This window comes from Acipenser ruthenus, chromosome 22, assembly GCF_902713425.1.
Source record: "Acipenser ruthenus chromosome 22, fAciRut3.2 maternal haplotype, whole genome shotgun sequence".
Classification (NCBI taxonomy): domain Eukaryota; kingdom Metazoa; phylum Chordata; class Actinopteri; order Acipenseriformes; family Acipenseridae; genus Acipenser; species Acipenser ruthenus.
Genome location: NC_081210.1, coordinates 19,444,990 through 19,467,187, shown reverse-complemented (window position 1 = coordinate 19,467,187; position 22,198 = coordinate 19,444,990). Strand labels below are relative to the sequence as shown.

General features: G+C 38.2%; 1 protein-coding gene and 1 pseudogene across 1 annotated transcript; both read left to right on the top strand.

The window, feature by feature from the left end:
* Positions 1 to 2,022: 2,022 nt before the first annotated feature.
* Positions 2,023 to 9,339, top strand: LOC131699437 (toll-like receptor 2 type-2; annotated as a pseudogene).
* A 465-nt stretch (positions 9,340 to 9,804) lies between these two features.
* On the top strand, positions 9,805 to 19,144 carry LOC131699531 (kinesin-like protein unc-104). The gene is made up of 13 exons (XM_058996615.1): positions 9,805 to 9,819; positions 10,060 to 10,111; positions 10,355 to 10,431; positions 11,741 to 11,812; positions 13,792 to 13,874; positions 15,041 to 15,148; positions 15,572 to 15,700; positions 16,412 to 16,548; positions 17,072 to 17,283; positions 17,775 to 17,858; positions 18,664 to 18,796; positions 18,902 to 19,039; positions 19,122 to 19,144. The coding sequence occupies exons 1-13, from the start codon at positions 9,805 to 9,807 to the stop codon at positions 19,142 to 19,144; spliced, it is 1,263 nt and encodes a 420-aa protein (XP_058852598.1).
* The last annotated feature ends 3,054 nt before the right edge of the window (positions 19,145 to 22,198 follow it).

The window sequence follows — 22,198 nt, the reverse complement described above, 5'->3', positions numbered from 1 at the left end:
TCTCTCATCACTGGTTCTCAACCCACCTCTCCACTCTCCAGAGCAAGCCTCCCTCCTCTACTCTACCCCACTCCTCGGATCACTCATCACTGGATCTCAACCTACCTCGCCTCCAGAGCACGCCTCTCCTACCCCACCCCCCAAATCATTCTGTAGGCACAGCCCCCTCTGCTGCAAGGGCCAACATCAATCACAGTCAGATCATGAGTGTGGAGAGTTGGCCCTCTTCTGCAGTGGATTCATTCATTCATTCATTCATTCATTCATTCATTCTCCTCTCATAAAGTTGCAGCCCATTTTAAAATCGCTAGCATGCCCGGAGTGGGGGCTACCTGTCTGCCGGAGCCACCAGAGGTTTTCCCCTAATCGGCCTCAAGGGTTTTTTTCCTCTCCACTGAGCGGCAGGTATACACATAGTCGCATCCTACTAACAAATTACTAATCTCCCTCTGTTTGTCCTGTTTGTCCTTCTGGTCTTTTGTTTATGTTATGCGTAGGCATGTACTGTCTCTTGTTTGTCGCACGGTGTGGGAGTTTTCGTGAGGTGCCGGGGGTCCATCCTTTGGGGGGCAAGTGAGTCTCACTTCCCCGACCTCAGGGCTAGGCATCCGCCTCCCTTACCTTCAGGGGGGTTCTCACCATGTGAGTCAGAGCGGACCCCCGGCCAAACTCTGTCCTGTCGCAGCTCCTGCGCTCATCTTGCCTTACTCGAGGCTCTGTTCTATTCTGCCTCTCTTTCAGGACGTGGTCATTCGTGCTGAGTCCTATACTAACCTCTATGCTTTGTCCTTATTTCAGGTCCCAGGCAGCGTGACGTCTCGGCCTATCAGGGGTTTTACGAGCACCTCTTACAGAAGTCTCAGATGCTGGGTACCTCTCCAATCTCCTCTCGAGGGGCGGCTTTTCGAGTCATAACCCTCATTAGTGTTTTCGGTTGCTGGGTCCTCTGCCCCTGGGATGTGTCGGCATCGTCGCCCTCAGTCAGCGACCTCTTTTCTATCCCGTCCTCGATTGCTGGGTCCTTCGCCCCTGAGATGTGTCGGCATCGTCGCCCTCAGTCAGCGATCATCTTGTCTATCTCATTTCGGTTGCTGGGTCCTCCTACCCCTGGGATGTGTCGGCATCGTCGCCCTCAGTCAGTGACCACCTTCTGTCCTACTAACAGCTCCTTGCTGCTTCTTCTGCCTTACTCTTCAACCCAGCTCACGCCCCGTGAAATATAAGGTTAATGTGCTAAAAGCATGGGCGCCTTTTCAACATTTCTAGCACTCCTTAAATGGTCACAGTGCTTTAATGTTATTTATGTTATGATTTATTGAGTAAGAGCATACTCATAAAACATCACACTTGTTACAGATACTCATTTACGTATACATGTTACTCTGCACACCCCTACTGTAAAGTTTGCAAAGTCAGCTTTCAGATTTTAATTGTGAAAATGATGCTGGTGGATTTAATTTTATATCAGTAAATCACTGATATATTGACAGTAATACTTTCAGTAGCATTTTAATTTAAAGAAGGGCCTGGAGAATGCCATGGTTAACTTTCACGCAAATTGACTTACCAGCAAATCAGTCCCATAGCCTTCAGATTTCCATATCACTAAATAAGGGCGCCACTTAAACTGATAGAAACCGGAGAGCATGGATGGAAAACGCTATCTGAAAGTTGCTTTGTGTTTCAGGGAGTTCCAAAACGTGGGGGTTAACTTGGAGGGTTGACTTTTGGAAATTGGAAGAGACAAATCTGATCATTTAAAGTATTACTAAATATTCCCGTTCCAAGGCTAACCCTGTTCTTTGCTCTTGCTAAAGATTTGCAGATATTTTTTTTGCATGTTATTTGGGTGGGTGATTCCATATATCAATGAACAAAATCAAAGGAATTAAGCAACTATAATCCTTTACAAACTGTTATCCAAACACCACTGTTGTTGACCAAAATAATTTTCTGAACAAAATGTTGTACAAATTATCTATCTATCTATCTATCTATCTTGCATAGTGGTGCATGCTGGGAGTGCTGCTGTGAGAGTGGAGAGGTTTTTGGTGCGATTAGGTGAGCGTCTTTTTTTCTATTTTATGTTTATATATTTATTTATTTATTTGTGATACTTGAGTGTTAAAGCCTTTTGTTTTTGTTTGACAGCTAAAAGTAAGCTGACTTTGTCAGCTTTAGGTCAGCATGGCCAATTCAAGGGGAAGGGGAGCTCCCCTAAACTTTTCTTTTGAAACGTTAAGCTGCCATCATGGGGTGAAGATAGTGGCGGAGGGGCTTGCTTCTTTAGAGCAGTGTGTTTTGGCATTAGGAGAAGTTGTTGGGTGTGACAACATTAAATCTGAGTCTAGAACGAACAGATCAATTGTAGCTTTTCGGAGCGAGATTGATCTTGTTTCTAAAGTTGTGGAGAATGGAACTGTGTTAAATGATACCTTTGTTACAGTGTTACTGTTGGCTTTACCTTCCAGAAAAGTCATTCTTTCAAATGTTCCTCCTTTTTTAAAAAAAAACTAATAGAGAATGCACTTTCTCGATATGGCCAGATTGTTTCAAGTCCCAAGAGAATCCCGCTTGGCTGTAAGCTATAGCATATTTTTTTCATTTCGCAGACAAGTCAATATGATTTTAAAAGATGTGAACGGAAAACCAAATGTAGCTCTCAAATTTAAAATAGAGGAAACTCAGTACATCATTTTTGCAACCACGGATGTAATGAAGCGTCCGTACTATTGGTAGCGAGGGACACATTGTTAGGAATTGCTCTGAAAAAGATCATAATGAAGGACAATAGGAGGAAGGAAAAGAGTCAGCATACCCATACTAAAAAAATATATATATTTTAAATATATTTTTGTAAATTATTCATATAAAACTCATAGTCTTTGGGAATGATAAAATATATGGAAAAATATATGTTATGTATGTAACGTTATATAAAATATATTTAACATATTACAAAATTGGCCCGTTTTCATCATATGGAAAATATATTTACAATGTATTTGCTTAAACATATTTTAAATATATTTAAAATATAATTTCAGGTAACCATATATCAATTATATTGTCCATGTATTTTTTAGAAATGTATTTTTCAATATATTTACTAAACATGTATTATATAATGTATTCACAATATATTACATAATGTAAAGTGCCTGGACACACACCATATTTTGCATGTGTTCCACCAAACAGATATGAAGCAAATAAATAAGAAAGGAATGGAATTCAGCAATTTCACTTAAAAATAACTACTATCTTTAAACATAACGGAATATATCAACATTTTGTAAAAATTCAGTGTATATAAAACACTCAAGTACAAAAATGAAAAGCTTTCAACACATGCTAAAAGGCTGTTTGCATTACAACAGGTGTTTGGGCTGCTTCTCTGTAGACCTGCTAACATTGTTCTTCTGAAACTATGAGACGTTACAAAAAACTGCTGCTTCCAATTAAAAATGCATTAATAGCTATGGAATTGTTGCTGAAAATAGAGCTATGAAAGTAAAAAAAAACACTAATAAACTGGAAATACATTTTTACAATTTCATTCTTTTTTTCATATTGGTGGGCATACAGTTTAAATATAAGGTGCCTTAAAATATGAACAGCCTATTGTGTCCTTGATTGTTATTGACCTCTCTTTTTTTTCTTCTTCTAAATACTAGGCTTAGCCGTTATTTTTTATGAGGTATCTGTAACACTTCGGTATCTGCAGAAAGATTGATTAACGACCGTATTTGTTCCATCAAGAATAAACTTATTTACTGAATTAAAATCACAGTGTCTGTGTTTTTATCTGCTGTACATGGATAAACTTACGAAGCCGCCTTGTTTTAAATTTAATGCTGCCAGACTGTCGCAGTCTCCCATTATATGCAATATATAAATATATTGTTTGAAAACACTGCATACACTTTTAAATATATTAATGTGAATATATTTATTTACAACATATTTTACAATGTATTTTGAATATAATTTAGAAAAATAAAATGTATAAATGTGAATATGTTGATTTACAAAATACATATATAGTATATTATACATATATTTAAGCAACATGTCATGTTTAAGAAAATATATTATAAATACATTTCAGGTTTTAAAAATATATAATTCCATATATAAAAAATATATTTATTTTCCGTATGGGTATAGGCAGGTAGAGAGAGAGGAAACTGGGCAGACAAAGGTGCAGGACTCCAGTACTGCACACCGAGCTGATGTGCTTTTGTTGTGTAAAGATTGTGTATCCAGGCGCTGTTAAACACTTCCTTTCACACAATGATTTGAACTTTCGCATTTCATATTTTACTACACCAAAAAGCTGAAAAAAAGGCATAGCAATTTTATGTATTTTTTTTAAAGATTTTTAAATACTTTAAAAGAACCCTAAAGTTGCACAATATATACCACAGTATGAATTATTCTATTATTAAGATCTATAATTTGCTCAAAACAACGTGGTGCAGCAGTTAGAACATTTGTATCGTGTACAATAAATAAAGTACTTTCTTCAGCTGGTGGTAAACACAATTAGAGAATGATCGGTTATATTGCTTAAAATACAAATATATTATTATTATTAGTTTATTTAGCAGACGCCTTTATCCAAGGCGACTTACAGAGACTAAGGTGTGTGAACTATGCATCAGCTGCAGAGTCACTTACAACTACGTCTCACCCGAAAGACGAGGAGGTTAAGTGACTTGCTCAGGGTCACACAATGAGTCAGTGGCTGAGGTGGGATTTGAACCGGGGGCCTCCTGGTTAGCCCTTTTCTCTAAGATATAAATAATTTGTATGAAGCCAGAAAAGTTTTGAGAGAATTTCATCGGCTAAAATAAACTGGCAAAAAAGTGGAGCTTTTTTAGTAGGGGATTGGGAGGGTTCTGGGCCCCCGGTTTGTTTTTCATGTTTTTTTTTTTGTAACAGATTAATTCCCCTTTTTGTTTTAATGAAGAGTCTGTTTTGCACATTTTCTGATTTGGCATGGCAAACTATGAATCCACAAGCAGCTTTCTGTGATAGTGGTGCTATATCGCAATTGCAATGGAATTTTAGATTGAATCTGTTCCAAAGTTCCAGTTAATGGGGCTTCCCCTAAAAAATCCTTGGCTATAGAGCTTCCCTAAAACAGGTCAGTGCCCACTTTAAATGCTCCAATAAATACATTCTGCAGAAAAAGTATAAAAATGAAGTCAAATTTTGCTTGTATTAGTTTTTATAGTAGGTTGTAGGATACAGAAAAATGACAGCGTACATTTGCCATGGTGAACTTTTAAAAGTTACTTCAGGTAGCTGAGACACAGTCAGCTGTTCTATGCTTAGTGAACATGATAATATATTAAATAAATGTATACATTCAATACCAATGTATGTCTGGTTTTAAAACCCCTTTCTCCTTTTGGAAAGAGGTAAAAAAAGACAGACGACTGTTTTAAAGTACCTGAGTGGTGTGCTACTCTACCTGTATCAACACACGTGGACAGTCCTTTTCAATCTAAATCTATAGCCATGTAATCCCAAACGTTTAAAACGCATAGAGAAGCGTAGTAAAGCATTGTGAAAGCAATGCTTCTTCTATTGAAAACGGATACTAAACAGATCTGTGCATTATTTTTCTACAACCATCAATGAAAACACTTAAAAAGATCTGATTACTATATCAGGTCTGAATACATTTTGTCTGAATTTAGGTAATGAACTCCACCATAATTATAAGATGCATTTTTATTTGTGAGGTTTAAAAAAAATAAAAATAATAACCATTAAAAATAATCCTTAAATGTAATTATTTAAAGTCCAAAATGCAGAGACTATTTTCAGCATGAGGTTTAGCTAATATTACAGTCAGCTTGATTTTCTTGTATAATAAATATACAGTAACATAAGTGATTTGGAAGTTAGAAAAAGATTTAGTAACATATAAAGTATACAAAATGCCTACTTAGCACACCTTTAAAAGGCAAAGCAGATGTGAGCATGGAAAACCACAGATATTTACTGTACAGTGCTTAAAGGACTGTAGACTGCAAAGTGCAAATTTCCTATGGTTGCAAAATAGAACCGCTGGTCTCATAGATGGCCACACTGCCAGCTAGCATACTAATTGAAAACATGTGCTGGAAACTTTCTGATTGAGCACCTCTGTATGTTATGAAAAAAAACACACACACAAAAAACTGGGGAAGTGTCATTATAAAAATTGGCAGACAAGTACAGTGTGGCTGTAGCTAATACTGCATTTCACTCAAAGACAGCAGAGCTGACAGTACTGGTAAGTTTCTTATGTATATGTTTTATATAGCAAAATGTACTATATACAGCATGTAAGGAGGAATGTAAATTTTTTGTGTAAAGTTGTTTAAACAGTTTAAGAATAAATCAATATATTATAAAAAAAGTTTGAATAATTAAAAATACTAGCAATGCAAAGTGCATTATGGGTAAATGAAAGCAGTCTATGTAAGCAGTTTAGGACAGTATAGGTCAACAGGATCCAGGGAAGGGAACCTGGCTGTTGAAAAGAAGCCTTTTTCATTTTTTATATTCTTGGAAATCGCATCTAATCTTAAATTGTCAATTCATAGCAATCACAAGAAATCAACTTCCAACTCAAAACATAGTCACTGAAGCCAGTGTTTTACTAGTGAATTATTTACACAGAATACTGTGCTAACGGTAGTGTTATGGTAATATTCTTTCATTCAGAAGTTTTTGTGATAATTCTCTGTGAATACATCCTGTTTCATTTGTATTTACTTTAGCGTAACAGCCTCAGGAAGTGAATATTAAAATACTCTGGCTGCAGGAACGTCATTGATCATAAAGTCAGAAATGAATTGAAAATAGCTGGTGGTAAACAGGTTTTCCTAAAATTTGAATCAGCCCTGCTGCTTTGTCCCTCTAAGAACCCTGGTGTATAAATGAAGTGTCTAACACGCTGGGCAACCCCTGCACGTTTAAATGCAATTCATGGATTGTTCTTTTGCAGAGAAGAACAATGTGGGTGAGTGTCTGTGCAACACTTTCTTCTCTTCTGCTGTGCCTTAACACTGTAGCAGAAGGGTGGAGCTGTTCCTATGAGGAGACACAGAGCTACTGCAGGTGCACCACAGAGGACAAGGATTTTAATACAATGTCAGTCTGTGCCAATGCCTCCACGTTTGAAATACTGGAGAAATACTTGGAGGAAGTACCTATTGAGCTCCAAGCCTTTCTGTCCAAACTGCAAACTTCTGATCCCAAACGGATCATCCTGAAGAAGGTCAACGTGTCAGATTCATTTGTGAACCATGTTGGTGGTGGCTTTTTAGGTTCTTCAGAAATTGAAGACTCAGAATATACAGGAATTGGACACTGGACTTTTAAAAATAAAAAGTACCCAATATTGACTTCAGTGTGGATTGTCAATGTGACAATTGTTGAGTTTTATAAATTTTATTCACTTCACTATCTCGGCCGTACACTTAAAGCTCTGAGAAATGTCACTGTGATTCATTGTAACCTGTTTTTAATTCCCTGTGAGGGGAGCAAGAAAATGACAAACTTGGAGTACCTAGATCTATCAGAAAACAAACTGCAAGACATTGCCATGACAAAGTCAGTATGTCCTGGTGGTTATCCTAAACTCAGAGTTCTTAAACTCCGGAAGAATTATCTCAAGTCCTATCAGACTTTGTGCAACACACTTAGTAAACTGAGCAAACTGCCTCATCTTGACTTAAGCCAACATGACTTCTCCACACCCCCTTTGTCTTGTTCTTGGCAGCAGTCGTTCCAGATCTTCAATCTTTCTGACACGAGGCTAAATCACATTCAAAACTACTTCCCTGCAACTGTAGAAATCTTAGATTTAAGCAAAAATAGACTTGTTGTCTTAGATATAACTCTGCCCACGGTGAAAAAACTGTACCTTTCAAACAATGGCTTGCAAGAACTTCCACCAGCGCAGAACTGTCCAAATGTAGAAGTCCTGTGCATTGAGACTAACAAGCTGACTGATATAAAGAAAGATTACTGGGTTTTAGAAACCTGAAGTATTTAAAAGCAGGCAGAAACATGTATTCCTGTTCATGTGAATTTATGTCAGAAATACCTGATTTGATGAGTGCAGTTGCGTTTGTGAAAGACTGGCCAGATGATTATGTTTGTGAGACACCTTCTCATCATAAGGGCAGCAAGGTTAAAGATGTCCAGCTTTCTTTGCTTGAATGTCATAGATCCCTTGTCTTGGTCCTCATCTCTGGCGGAACCCTGATAGTTCTCTGCATTCTAGGGTTCATATGGTACAAAACACACGCCACCTGGTACCTAAGGATGGCTTGGCAATGGTTACAGGCAAAGAGAAGAACTGTTAAAGCCACGACTGACTTAAATGCTAAATTTGATGCCTTCATTTCCTATAGTGAGAGTGATTCCGATTGGGTTGATAACTTCTTGGTTCCCCAGTTGGAGAATACAAATGAGCCCTTCAAGCTTTGCCTCCACAAGAGGGACTTCCTGCCAGGGAAGTGGATCATGGACAACATAATTGAGTCCATCGAGGAACGCCGAAAGACCCTCTTTGTCATTAGCAAGCATTTTGTGAGCAGCTTCTTTGATGAGAACAATGACTTTGTGATTCTGGTGCTCCTGGAACCTATCCCCAGAGAGTGCATCCCTCGCAGGTTCTGCAAGCTACACAAACTCATGAGCAAGAATACCTACCTGGAGTGGCCTGAGGAAGATGACCAGCAGGGCATCTTCTAGGAGAAACTGAGAACTGCTTCGACAAGTCAATGAAGGGACATCGTGCATCTAACAGCACTGCATGTGTGGCTTTTCAAAGTGTTTCCTTGTTTGGAAAGAAGACAATTCCATGTTAATGTATTAGTTGATACGTTTTTGATTATTGTCATCTTGTGCAGTTTGGACAAGAGGATCACAAAGCGAATCCGAGTTGCTCAGACAACGCAAAATCATTTCTGTTATAATAAGAGACACCTAACATCAAAATGTATAAAGAAAAAATGAAGACTGTACTCATGAACTGCTATTAAACATTATTATTGACTTTAGAACTAAGCTATATCTTGATGGGATGACATCAATACACAGGATAAGATTTACTGGAATTCTAATAAATTCTAACTGATTTGTTGATTTCTCATACCAATATTGACAATGCTTATGACGTCTGCTTTATGGGACACCCTCTATATTTCCATTGTCTTTTCTTTACTATGACTTTCTGTTTTGTTCATTACTGTATATACTGTCATTTTTATGTAATAACATGTAATTGCTTATTCCAATGTCGTATTTCAGCCAAGACATTTATTAATGTTTATACCATCTTTTTATAGTTTTATACTTCTTTGTTGAACTTTTACAGTCAAATTTGCCATTAAAACACAAACTTTGCTCATAAGAAACCACGCCTTTTAACATAATATAATGAACACAACACTTACAATGAATAGAGTGTAAACTGATGTTAATGAAATTAATAAAAACTAATAACCATTGTGTGTGTTTGTTATTTATTTATTTTAAACCCATTTTAACCATTAGAGACAATGGTGGAAATGGTGCTGAAGTTAATGAAAAGCAAAGACATTGAAAATGTATTAAACATGCTTACATTGAATTGAGTCTTTTGTTTCTGAAACCCTAGTCCACAGTGGAAGAGCAGCAGTAGAAATAGCTCTTAATATTTTAGATCACTGTGTAACCCAGCACCTTCCATCAGTCCTGTGGAGTTCATTAGAGCTTAACTGTTCAAGCCTACACTTCACTTTTTGAGGAATGGACGCTTCTTCTGTAAGTATAATATCAACTAAACAGGATACTGGAAACTTTACCTAGTGCTAGGTGATTAGGTAAGAACTTATATTTTATCTTGTTATAAAAGTGAACACAATGTCTTGATCAGAACAGCGTCTAGGAAGGGAGGTAAGAAATAAGGATTTTTGTTTAACCATTGTGTGTTTCAATTTCCTTCACTGCCTGTACATCTTCATTATGAATTAGTCTCTCACACTTCTTTTGTTTAACTCCCAGAGTTCAACGGAAGTAAGTCTACATGTAGCAGTGGGTCTGTCACAGAGAACAGGTATGGTGAAAAGGTTGCCCTGGTAACATGGGTATATGATATTCAACGGTACATATACAATACACTGACAGAAACCCTTATTTTTATATCTATTATTTTATAACTTTTACACATTATTTAACTGAATATGATATTGTTTGTAAGGAAATGTTTATCATAGTTGGTGTTCTCAATACCAATGCCTGTTCTGTGGAATGCCTTTACTGTTAATTGACCTTTTAAATGTGATGTATTGTGATTAAGGGGATGAAGCCACCAAGGGTCCATTCATTATAGATGAAGATGCGAAGAGCATTGTCTATACCAGAGAAGGGGAGGAGGTGAGAAAATACATTTATATTGAAATGCAGCTCTGGTTTTGTGAAGACTATGCTAAAGTGGTACAAATGCATGAGTGATACTGTGCTACTAGACCCTGATGCTATAATCACACTGTTATTTTATTCCTTAGTTTCAGGAGGAGGGTTTTATTAAAACAGTTTAAAGGAATACTGACCCTATATATTTAAGCTGTTTATCCTGTGTGCTCGTGATAATCATTTATATGTATTTTTCTACATTCATTTTTAAAAAATCACCTGCATGTTTTTTTCTGTAGGATAGTCTCCGAGCAAGCCTGAGCAAGGTGCAATTTCTGTAATGAGGTCAGTTATAAAATACTAATTTCTTTCCCCCTGATATTGTGAGTTTGTTAGAGATTTTCTACTGCTAATCTTAAATAAACTCACAGTTTCAGTGGTGCACACCCCCAGGTAATTTTTATACAAGCCTCATGACTCAGAGACAGCCCAAAGGTTAAGCATGCTGGTGACTTTATTAAACATGCCAGTAGCAGGGACTTTGGTTTTTTTTGGCTTTGTGTAAATAATGTTTATATAATGGGATAAAAAGAAATAATCTGGGGGCGTAAAGCAGTGGCTCTAGTACAGATATTTTAATGAGTTCATTGAACTGGCTCAGAGTGAATGAAATCATTTAGGACTTGCTTGAAACAAAGCCCTAGACTGGAAGAGACACCGAAGGCCAGTGGAAAATCCAGGCCAGTGTTGGAAAAGCAAAATGACTCGATTGTTGCCATTTTATTCTTTCTTTAAAGCTCCAGGTTTAGAATCTAATTTACTTTTTCAGGATTTGGTCTTTACATTTGATGCTGTTTTGCACCCAGACCACACGCAGGTAAGAAGTGAACATCAGAACTTGTCAATTTTTTTTTTTTAATTTAGTCATCGCCAATGGTTTTTACCCCAGTTTTCTCCCCAATTTGGAATGCCCAATTCATTATGGCTCCAGCCACATTCTCACATGTATTTGGCAGGGAGGAACTGAACCCCCTCCCTGCCAATCCAAAACAAACAAGAATCACAATCACAATAATTAATCAAATACACCTATATCGATACACAAACGAAAAATAACAATAATTATAATGAAAACAATAATAATACAAATAATATATCGCACATCATGTAAAGGACAGGGCACCTCGTCACACTATTCTTCACAAGGTTGATGGTGTAGATACACAGGTTCAAATGACCAGCTAGGTGATAGTGTCATGCTTTGGGGCATTGAGTGGGATAGTTAGATACATGTTTTTTTTCAATGTTTTCCTGTGAACCTTTACTTTAGGAGACACTGTACCCTGAATTGCTTCAGCCTCTGCTGGGGCGTGTGCTCTCTGGGTACAATGCGACAGTGCTGGTGAGTGGAACACACAGCTCCGGGAAACAACGTTTCCTTCATGGCTGTGAAAGCAGACACGGGATTGTCAAACAGGTATAAAATACTATGTTTCTCTTAATGTATCTATAGAGCTCCCCACATTAATCCTGCAAGATTCCCTAAGCCTTCTTTAAAGGGGCTGCACTCTCAGTGGCATTTAAAGGGCACATAAGGACCTTTTTATTTTATTGTGTTACATGTTCCCTGTGTTGCTACAACTGTTTATGTAAGGTGTGTGTATTGTTTACATATTTTTTTTTACATTTTGACCACTTTTTAAAACTTTTAAATTGCATTCCCGGCCTCAAGATGGCTTCCCATGTACCAGCATGGACCTCTCAGAACTACATTTCCCATGAACCTTTAAACCCATGGCCGCTTATGTGAAAGGCGATAATAGTGTTGAATTGTGTGGTGGTGCTGTGAGTTGAGCTACCAAACTCAATTCACCTTTGACCTAGGCTGGAAGCAAACCCAGGCCTCCAGAAGTAAAAGGTTAAAAGGTCAGTCTAGGTTACTTTGTGCAAATAATGAGTTCATTCTGCATTAATTGCAGATAGTAGACAGTTCTGGTACATGTTTGTCAATTGGAGTTAGTAGCTTATGTCATTTTTATTATCCTTGGGTGGCCCATGTTTAATATTATTGCATCAAATAATCAGGTTTCCCACAAAAATCACATAACAATCCTTTAGAGCCAAATAATGGCACTGCAACATTAGCAGAACTGAGTAGCCTGATCAAAGCAGATTTTCTTGGAATCTTCAAACATATTGCAGTATAATATCCATATTAAATAATACTGTGTAATGGTCAACATTTTATGGATGGCTTGAATGGATATTTTGATTATGAATTGTATGTAAAAATCTAAAGTGTTGAACTATCAAATGTAATTTGGTGACTGTTTATCTTGTTTTTCTATCTAAAGCTGATAGGAGATTTATTCAGTGAAATGAACCAGATGACAGATCGGGAATGGTTTACTACAGCTTCCTTTACACAGGTAAAAAAAATAGTTAAATACATTTAGAAAATCTTAAATACATTAAATAGAGAAAAACCTGTAACATGTACTGTCCCTCACATATCCCTTATGGATGTGTATCATAGTAAAAGCATAGCAAAGTGTAATAAAGCATAGGTATGCACTGTAAATGGTAAAGACCTTTACAGAGGGCTAGTGATAGTTTCTTGGTTAGCAGGTGCAGCTAAAGAAAGCAGCAAAAGAGCATTTAGTTTGACCAACTTTTTAGTAATCTAACAAATTAGTAATCTGTGAAGGAACTGGAGTATAGAATCGATGGTTATGACACAGAAAATGTCCATATTTAATGATGGTATAATGTTTTTAATTACTTGTTGTGGTCTGCCTAAATAAATATGAAATAGCACAAGTTTCTTAAAGTACTCGTCTTCTTGTTTAGAATCACTTTATATCTCATTTTCAGTCGTCACATCCTAAGGACTCAAAACACGTAAAGCACCCCTGTGGCTTCAAACGGGTTCTCAAACACATCTAATCTCCAAGTAGAGCTGGTACACCATTAACCTGTCCCCCTGAAAAATGCTACCCCTACCATTAGATGCAGTGTTGCAGGGGGACAGGCTAACGGTTACACTCTGATGTACCAGCTGAGCCTAGAGATAAGATATGTTTGAGAATTTTTAAGTCACCAGAATGTGATGAAACAGAAAATAATACACACAGTGAATCTTAACAAGGAGAAGAATACTGTCGTATTGCATACCCGAAGCAAGCTGGTCTTTAATATTGGCTTTGATGTCATGGTGTTTTATCTGGATGAGGTACAGAAGAGGATTTGTTGATGTTTGTGTTTATGTTCTGCCTGCTTGGTCAGATCATAACTGACTACCCTGAAAAAAATACATTTGGAGAAAAGAAATGGTAGAAAATCTTATCTAACTCTCGGTTTAATGTGTATAATGTTGTGCAGTTTTACCCAGATGACACAGCAGTAGACCTACTAAATCCAAACAGCCAGGATCTCAAGGCAGTGACACATCCAGTGCTGGGGATGTAAGTGTCTAATAGCAACCACACAATTACTTAATCATACCATGTTTAAAATGTTGCAATACAATGATGCATCAATGGAAATACCCTAGGCCAGTCTATTAATGTCCCAACTTCCACTTTCAACTGCCTCCAGCTACTACCTTTTCATTAGTCCTATTTTGGAAAGCATCCCAGAAAACATGATGCAATGGTGTCCAAAAAGGACAGGCCATGTTGTTTTTTTTTTCGTCCTAAAGACGCAGCAGCTTCTAAGCCTCTCCCAACCCTTTTCTAGCTTTTCGGAGGGTGATTGCATCAGATTTAGAAAAACAGATTTTGTTAAAAAAAAAAAAGAAAAGACTTTGAAAAGGAAAGCTGCCATTTCCATTGTTATCAATTTCTTACCAGACACCCTTATCCAGGGCATCTTACAATTGTTACAAGATATCACATTATTTTTACATACCATTTATACAGTTGGGTTTTTACTGGAGCAATCTAGGTAAAGTACTAGGTAAAGTACCTTGCTCAAGGATACAGCAGCACTGTCCCCCACCTGGGATTGAACCCACAACTCTCCAGTCAAGAGTCCAGAGCCCTAACCACTACTCCACACTGCTGCTGATATCAGCAGCATGAAGCTGATATCATTGTTCAGTATTACACTATAATATGATTCCTGGGTGACTGCTTACTGAATTATTTCATAGTTTAACCTAAATGTAAACAAACCGGTAATCCAACAAAGCCTAAGGTAGTTCTATCTGTAGCCACACAAGCATCCTCCCTCCTTTGGCTTTCTGGTCACTGTCATGCTCTGAACTAAACAGCCACCCTCTTCCAACTACATGCAACACCAGGGGGGAATGGATACCATATGTAAGCACTGTTTTAGAATATAAACACATGCTTGGTATGAAGATGATATTTTTAACAACCTTCTTAATAATAATTAAAACCGTATGAAGCACTGTCCTCTGTACTCTATTCTGAGGTAGACAAGTGGCTGCCTTCATCAGTGCTCAGCATTTGTCTACTTGACTTGGGGGTCGATTTGATTAGCCTGTACTCCACCAGGATAAAGCAGGGTTTTATTACATTATTTTACAGCACTGTAATAGCCACTGAGTGAGTGTGGGGAATGAGACGGTCATTTTGGCTTCAGGACTTATCCTGTGCTTTTCTAGAGTTGTAGATGATTTGAGTGAAATTGCAGTATTCACTGCTGAAGAAGCCTTCAGTCTGTACCTGGAGGGGGTGGAAACACAGAAGATAGCTGGAAACCTCATCAGCAGGTTAGTGTGAAAGGGAAACAGGAGTGCTGTAGTAAAAACAAAAAAATATATAAAGTTATTGCCAAAGTTGAATGAAACCTGCTGAATAATGCACATTAACATATTGAATTACGTACTGCGCTATGGGGTAATATCAATTTACAACTTTGTTGTAATATCGCAACACATTGATATGATGTGTAGTTTTAAAATGTGCTATTCTTGAATTCATATTGAATTCGTATGAAGTAACCATTCTTAATTATATAATCAACACTTTATCCTAGGAATTAAATTGTCATTAGTATTTTTACTGAATTGACATCGTTTTTAATGAAAAAATAAAGCAATGACCAGGTGTTTTGTTATTCCTTTACGAAATAAATTTCAGTCTGCTAATTGCTTAGCAAAACTGCAGCAGTTATTTTTTCTGTCCTTGTTTAGATGCAGCTCGTTGTTTTCTCTCACTGTGGAGCAGAGACAGGAGACCCCTGGTGGCAGCTCTGCGTATTGCAGATCCAGGCTGCACTGCTTTGATCTCACTGGGGGAGCGCGGAAGGAGGATTTGAACGGGTAGGCAGGGTGATATGAATGAAATTACATTTGCCACGCAAGTGTGAAGAAAATTAGAACTTGTTCTAACTTCCCAAGCACACAAATTCTGCATGCTATGTGCAAGTTCTATATACTTTAATATGTTCAACTATACGTAACTTAGTGTTGCCCAATACATTTTCCAGAGGTTTGTGTTTTGCGCATTCTAATTTTAAGATCAGGTGAGGTTTGTTTACATCCTATAAAGATAGTTTGAAGTTATGGATGATGTTAAAGATTTATGTTTATTCTAAATGGTCTTTCCATCAAACTTTATTCACAGTATAGAACATCCGACAGAGAAATAAAAAAACAGACACCAAGTCCTTAACCTTTTATCATGTTAGCAACCAATTCTGAGCGGCTACGAGTTCTGTTGCTCTAATACTGAACTGTAGTCAGTTTTCTTTGTAGAAGAATTCACTCATATCATCTGAGCCTGTAGGTTCCAGGTCAATGTGAGTACTCCCTGATTTCAAAGAAAGTCCTTCAGCACCTCCAAATGCACAGCACCATGACGAGCCAGTGATTCTGGAGTCCTGGGCCACTGCTGAACTCTATAATATATGCTGTTTCCATTGGTTCAGGACACCCTTTCCCAAGGACCATACCCAACCCTACATAGCTTCTGAGAGCAGATCAGACTCCAAGGTGTATGACTGCAGTACATTGCTCATTCTTTCTATGCAGTGCTAACCCCTTGCTGACAGTAATGGAATTAAAAGACAGCGACTCAATGCCTGTCCATGGACTGCTGCCCATGCTGCTGTATCAAGGACTGGAAGGGAACAGTTATACAGTCCTCCTGTACTGCATACAAGTGGAAGGTAGGCTCATCCAGGTCAGAATAACAGGAATTACATGCTGAGGCTGTCAAACCCTGCCATTCTTATAGTTCTGTTTGCCCTGAATAATGTTAATGATATAAAACTAGCAGGACACAACTCAGAGGGCTCTGTTTTCAAGCCTGTGCAAATGAATCAGTGAATATTTTTCTTGTCTAAAACTAGCAAGAAACCAACAATTGAGCTGCTTCTTGTGAATAACACTCGTATTATATTTTAGTGATGGTGGTACTATTGTTATAGTGGCTTTTATACTGTACCAGTAAATACTATCATTTATACACTTGCACACAGTTACAGTATCATCATAGGTTTTAAAATGTAATCCGAGGGAAGGGGGTTTCTAAATATGTTTAGAGTTGTTTTATTCCTTTAAACAAATATGCCTCTACACTTTCAATTGAACTGATCCTACCTGTATCTTAGCTGTTTCTTTACATTCTTCTTAAATGCAAATCTTCCATTTTTTCCTCAACTTTCCCATGTATTTTTTTCTGTGCTGCAGGCCTTATTGATGAGGAGGTCCCCTGGGCGCTGTCCCTGGCTCAGGTGGTGAGGGGTCTCAGGATGAAGGTGTCCCCTGGCCACTGGAGCCCTAAGGAGGCAGCCCAGAGCCTGCGAGCCCACATCAGAGAGCAGAGGTCTAGGATTGTGTCTGCGGGAGAGTCAGGGGGAGAGGGTGTCAACCAGCTAGGGGAGCTGATTAAGGCTTTGCAGGTTGGGATGAGCAAAGACGAGAGGCCTGGAAACCTCTGTTACTAACTCTTTGCACTCGCCTTTTCTTTATTTTTGAAAACCAGCACCCTATACTGCTACATTTTTGGAATGATAATATATGGTTTAATAAAATGAATTAAACAGTATAGCAAATCTTAATATACAAGCGATTTGATACAAACAGTCTGCTACAAAGAAATTCTATCACATGAATATCAGGGCCTGATATATAAATTCAGAAGACATTTTTGCAAATGGGTTGTGATATATGTGAACAGGACAAGATATTGTGTACCTGATAAAATAACAACCTGTTTTGGCAGGTATCCTTTATACAAGTCTCCAGATAACACTGGCCCTGGTGATGAAAAGCTCTATACAGTACAGAATAGGAACGGATGATTATTCTCTTTGATGTTACTTGTGGGAGGCATACTGTCTGGTGGAGAAGAAAATGACATAAATATGTTTTTATGTAATCTTCTTTTCAGATTGTGAAGAACCAGGAATGGGAAAAGAAGAAAGCGAGATCAAAAGAGATTGAAGCCAATAGAAGAATCCGCCTCGCTGCGCGGGTTGGTATTACTGTTATACAGCATGGGAGTTTCTCAAGCAGTGTGCCTGCTGAGACTGCATGCAGGGGGTGGAACTGGTCTAATCTACATGGGGAGTTCAGGTATAAATAACGACTAGAGTTTACTAAAGTTTACAAGAGCATACACATGTAAAGGTATAGCAAAGTGTAGCACTATAGAGGATAGTGAATTGGTAAAGGCTCCTTAGGCAAGTATTATACAGGTACAATGTATGACCTAGAATTAACCAGATTCATGAATTATTGAATTGCTAAATAACAAGACAGAACTGTACATATTAAATGACTGTGGCTGGAAAATCAGCAAGCTAGAAGTAATATCTCAACTCATCACAAAGAGAACAAAATAATCAGATTTTTAAAGAACTACTCCCCCAGTGAAGGATAATGCACAGTCCCTGTTTTCATTGACATGCAATCTCAATAACACGTTCCACATAATCAATTACCAGCGATTACGGACCGATCTGACAAATAATCAATACCGCTTCTTCCAAAAAATGAACCGTAGTTTATTATTATCTCAGTGCCTATTCAAAGCTCATTCTGTTCAAATTGTGTTCATGTTTTCTTGCTGGTAGAAAACAAACGCGATTTCAAAACCTTTTCAACTCAATCGCAGTTGCAGATCGCATACCATTAAACTGTTTAAACCAATTCAGTACAAAACGAACTTGTTTTTGTAGATTTTAAAATACAATTTTCTGGTGATATTTGTCAGGTAATGTATTTGGTAAACAGCCTGGCAGGCAACATCAATTCTGTTAGTATTTCTGATCTTACAGGGCTTGCTGTTGGGCCAACCCAGTCCGTCCCACTCTGAGAAACCAGACCCCACCCCCCAGAACCGTGACACCCAACTGAAGATCCAGCAACTACAGGAGCAGCTCAGGACAGAGATGGAGGAACTTCTTAGAGGTACCCTTTACCAATGGAATACCATTAGAATACCATGGGGGGCCTACACCCTATTGACAGTTCTATGACAGGTGTCTAAGCCCTGGATATATATTCCACTTGTAGGTGGAAAAGTGAGCGTGGACCTGAACCAGAAGCGACTGAGCAGAATTCAACAGCTGAAGGAAGCGATTGGGCAGGAGCAGAGGAGTTTGAAGCAAACAAGTCAACACACTGCCACCCCAGGGGTTGCCATGGTGAGATGTACATCCTCCTGCCATCTATGGTATGAGTGCTCTCAGTCTGAACCAAGTCCAATATTCCTTATAAATGTTTACCATACAAGGTTCTTTCATGTTTCTGCAATGAATTTACTGTGTTTTACACATTGCATTTCATTTTCAACTGTTGGAAAAAAAATGTAATCTTTAAATAAGTTGTTAGCTCCCCCCCCCCCCCCCCCCCCACAGCAGGCAAAAGATGGTAGTTCCCAGCTTGCTGCCTTGGAGCTGGAATATACCATGGCCCTAAACAGAAGGAAGAGACTGAAGGAGGAACACGCCACCCTCATACAGGGGGAGCTTCTGAAGATGGAAGAGGAGCTGCAGGCTGAGGAGGTGAGAAAAAGTAAACTGAACTTGTTGATGAGAAGGAGAAACCTATTAAAATGTATGTAATGTTATTTTATTTGTAATTGATTCACCTGGCATTATAGCTCCTTCAAACAACAAGTGGGAGAAAGAGAACTGCTTGACATGGGTACAGCATTTTTTTTTGTTGTGGTTATTATACCCCTGTTTTACTGCTTAATTTGAAATGCAACCGATTTACTGATCAGGAGAACTTGAAAATCAACAGGAGAGCTATATTCTCGCTGTCAAACCAATTGCCTCTTTTCACCTGCCGAACCTACAGATGTTACCAAGCTACTAAACCACGGAGGCAAGGCCCGGTCTGGGAAGTCTCTGTTCAGGGTACTGGCAGTTCAGTGTGAGACTGAAGGGTGATTGAGATAGAGCTGCAGTTCAGTATGAGACTGAAGGGTGATTGAGATAGAGCTGCAGTTCAGTGTGAGACTGAAGGGTGATAGAGATAGAGCTGCAGTTCTAGGTTGATGGTTCTTATGTTGTGGTTCCAGTGTGAAGGGGAGCCTGCGAGAGAGATCTGGCGGCTGCAGAAGGAGACGGAGGTCCTGGTTCTTCAGCTGGAAGTCCTGCGGAGGGAGAAGTGCGAGGCTGAGCGAGACCTGGAGAAGTTGCACAGGAGATACTCTGAGGAGCTGGACTATCACCGAGCACAGAGCCTGCAGGTCAGAGTACACTGAGGTCAGGTTCCCATCAGGGCCTGCATGTGGTAAAACTTGAAATAGTTGACACTTACTAGCAAGTACTTATTTTATATACCCATTACATTATACATGTTACTAAGAGTAGCCTTTCGTATGGTTCTTGCATTACCATACTAGTTAAGATCATTATGCAGATGGTTAAAAGGATTACCTAAGATGAGAGATGGCTGTTTCTGAGAAAGAGGCACTGGTGGGGATAAAGTGTGAAATGTTGAATAAGGCTACAATCAAATTGAAAAGGAGACAAATAGTTAGTTATAGTTCTTATGAATTCCTTTCAAAGCTAGGCAAGTGTGGGCAGTGACAAAATGTATTACTTTGAGCATTTCCACTGACGTTGTTAAAGTAAATAATATTCTTTCGTACCAAGATATATTTTAGTGAGTGCTGAGCGAGGATGCATCATCACTGTATTAACACTGATATGTATCAGTGTGGGTACGGTATTTGAAAATAAGATGGACTTAACTGAAACCAAAATAGGCATTTATCAAACATACACCCCCACTTTAATTATAGACGTATGCAAGTAACACTTGAATTTGATTTTTATTATATAAAGTAGGATGAATACAGACAGTTTACGCAACTGGGGATATAGCATTGAGAGTGAAACTGACACACATAAGATTTATTTATTTCATATTTTCAAAGTAATATCAAAATCCCTTCAGGGGATTACTCATGTTCCATTTAGATTAAATAGAATTATTTTTGAAAAGCGCAATTTCCTGGAATCATTCTCGCACTGTTTTACAATTTAATTTGGCGTTTCTTAGGAGGCAGCTCCCCCTAGAGGCCTGAAGCGTTAATGTACACTACCATACTGCTTGTTGGCAGGTTTTCCGTGCTTTCCGTGAGGTGTTTGAGGAACAGAAAGACGCCCTGGACCGCCGCTATCGGACTGTGCTGAGGGAAGCCATCCAGGATGCTATTTACCTGTCTGCACGCAACCAGCAGCTAGAGGCGGAGAATGCACAGCTACATGATGGTGGGACCAGCGACATTTATTACAGCAATTTCATACATTTAACATGGTATCTCTATTTAAAGCTGTAGTGCTCCACAATCACGTTACATTTTACACTGAAGTATTATCCGTGTGTGACAGCTTACTACATTTTGCCATTATTTATCCTTCTGCTTCGTCAGAAATTGTTGGCTAACCAGTTTGTTTACATTACCTGAGGTAGACTTTGTTTTTATATTACAATGTTCTCTGATAACTGTGTTTGTATTAGAAGTATATCGTTCGGTAGACCTCTCTTACAACTTAGTTACTGATTAAGTCAAAATGGCAGACTTTGGCCAAAAGTCTGACGCTCATCAATATCCAAACAGTTCATATTTTTGTGTGTCCCAATTTAATATATATATATATATATATATATATATATATATATATATATATATATATATATATATATATATATATATATATATATTACTAGTAAAAATATATATATAAGCAAGCACAACCCATTTTTAAGATCATCATTGAAAATGCCTTTATTGTATCCAAGCTTCTCTTAATATTTCTGAACATGATAACTACCTTACCATAGACCCTTAGCTTCCTATTTACTTTTTTTATTATTTTATTTTTATTGAGGTTGGGCATAATCTGATTTTACACAAATGTATCTGCTTAGTCTTTCTTAGTGTTACAGTTGTACAATTTTACAAAGCAGTATGTAATTCAATATGTTAATGTAACATTATTCAGCAGATCTCAGTTAATTCTATAGGGTGATGCAAAAGTTTTGGCCATAGCGGTACGTACATTTCAATAGGCGCCACCAGAGAAGCACCGATTAATAAACCTGTTTTCTGTGCATCTTTTAGCACTTGCAGAGCTCAGAGATGCGCTGTCTGTGAAGAAAGTTCTCGGAGGCTCCCAGCGTCGTCGGCAAGATACTGCCGCAAACTAAGATGAAGGATCGCAGCATTGCGGATTCAAATCACTCAGGAGTCTGCCTGTCAGGATGTCAAGGGAGAACAAACAACAGCAACTTTCTCAAGAATCACAGCTTAGTGTAACAGCAAGGACACAATAGCAAATCAAATCATCATCA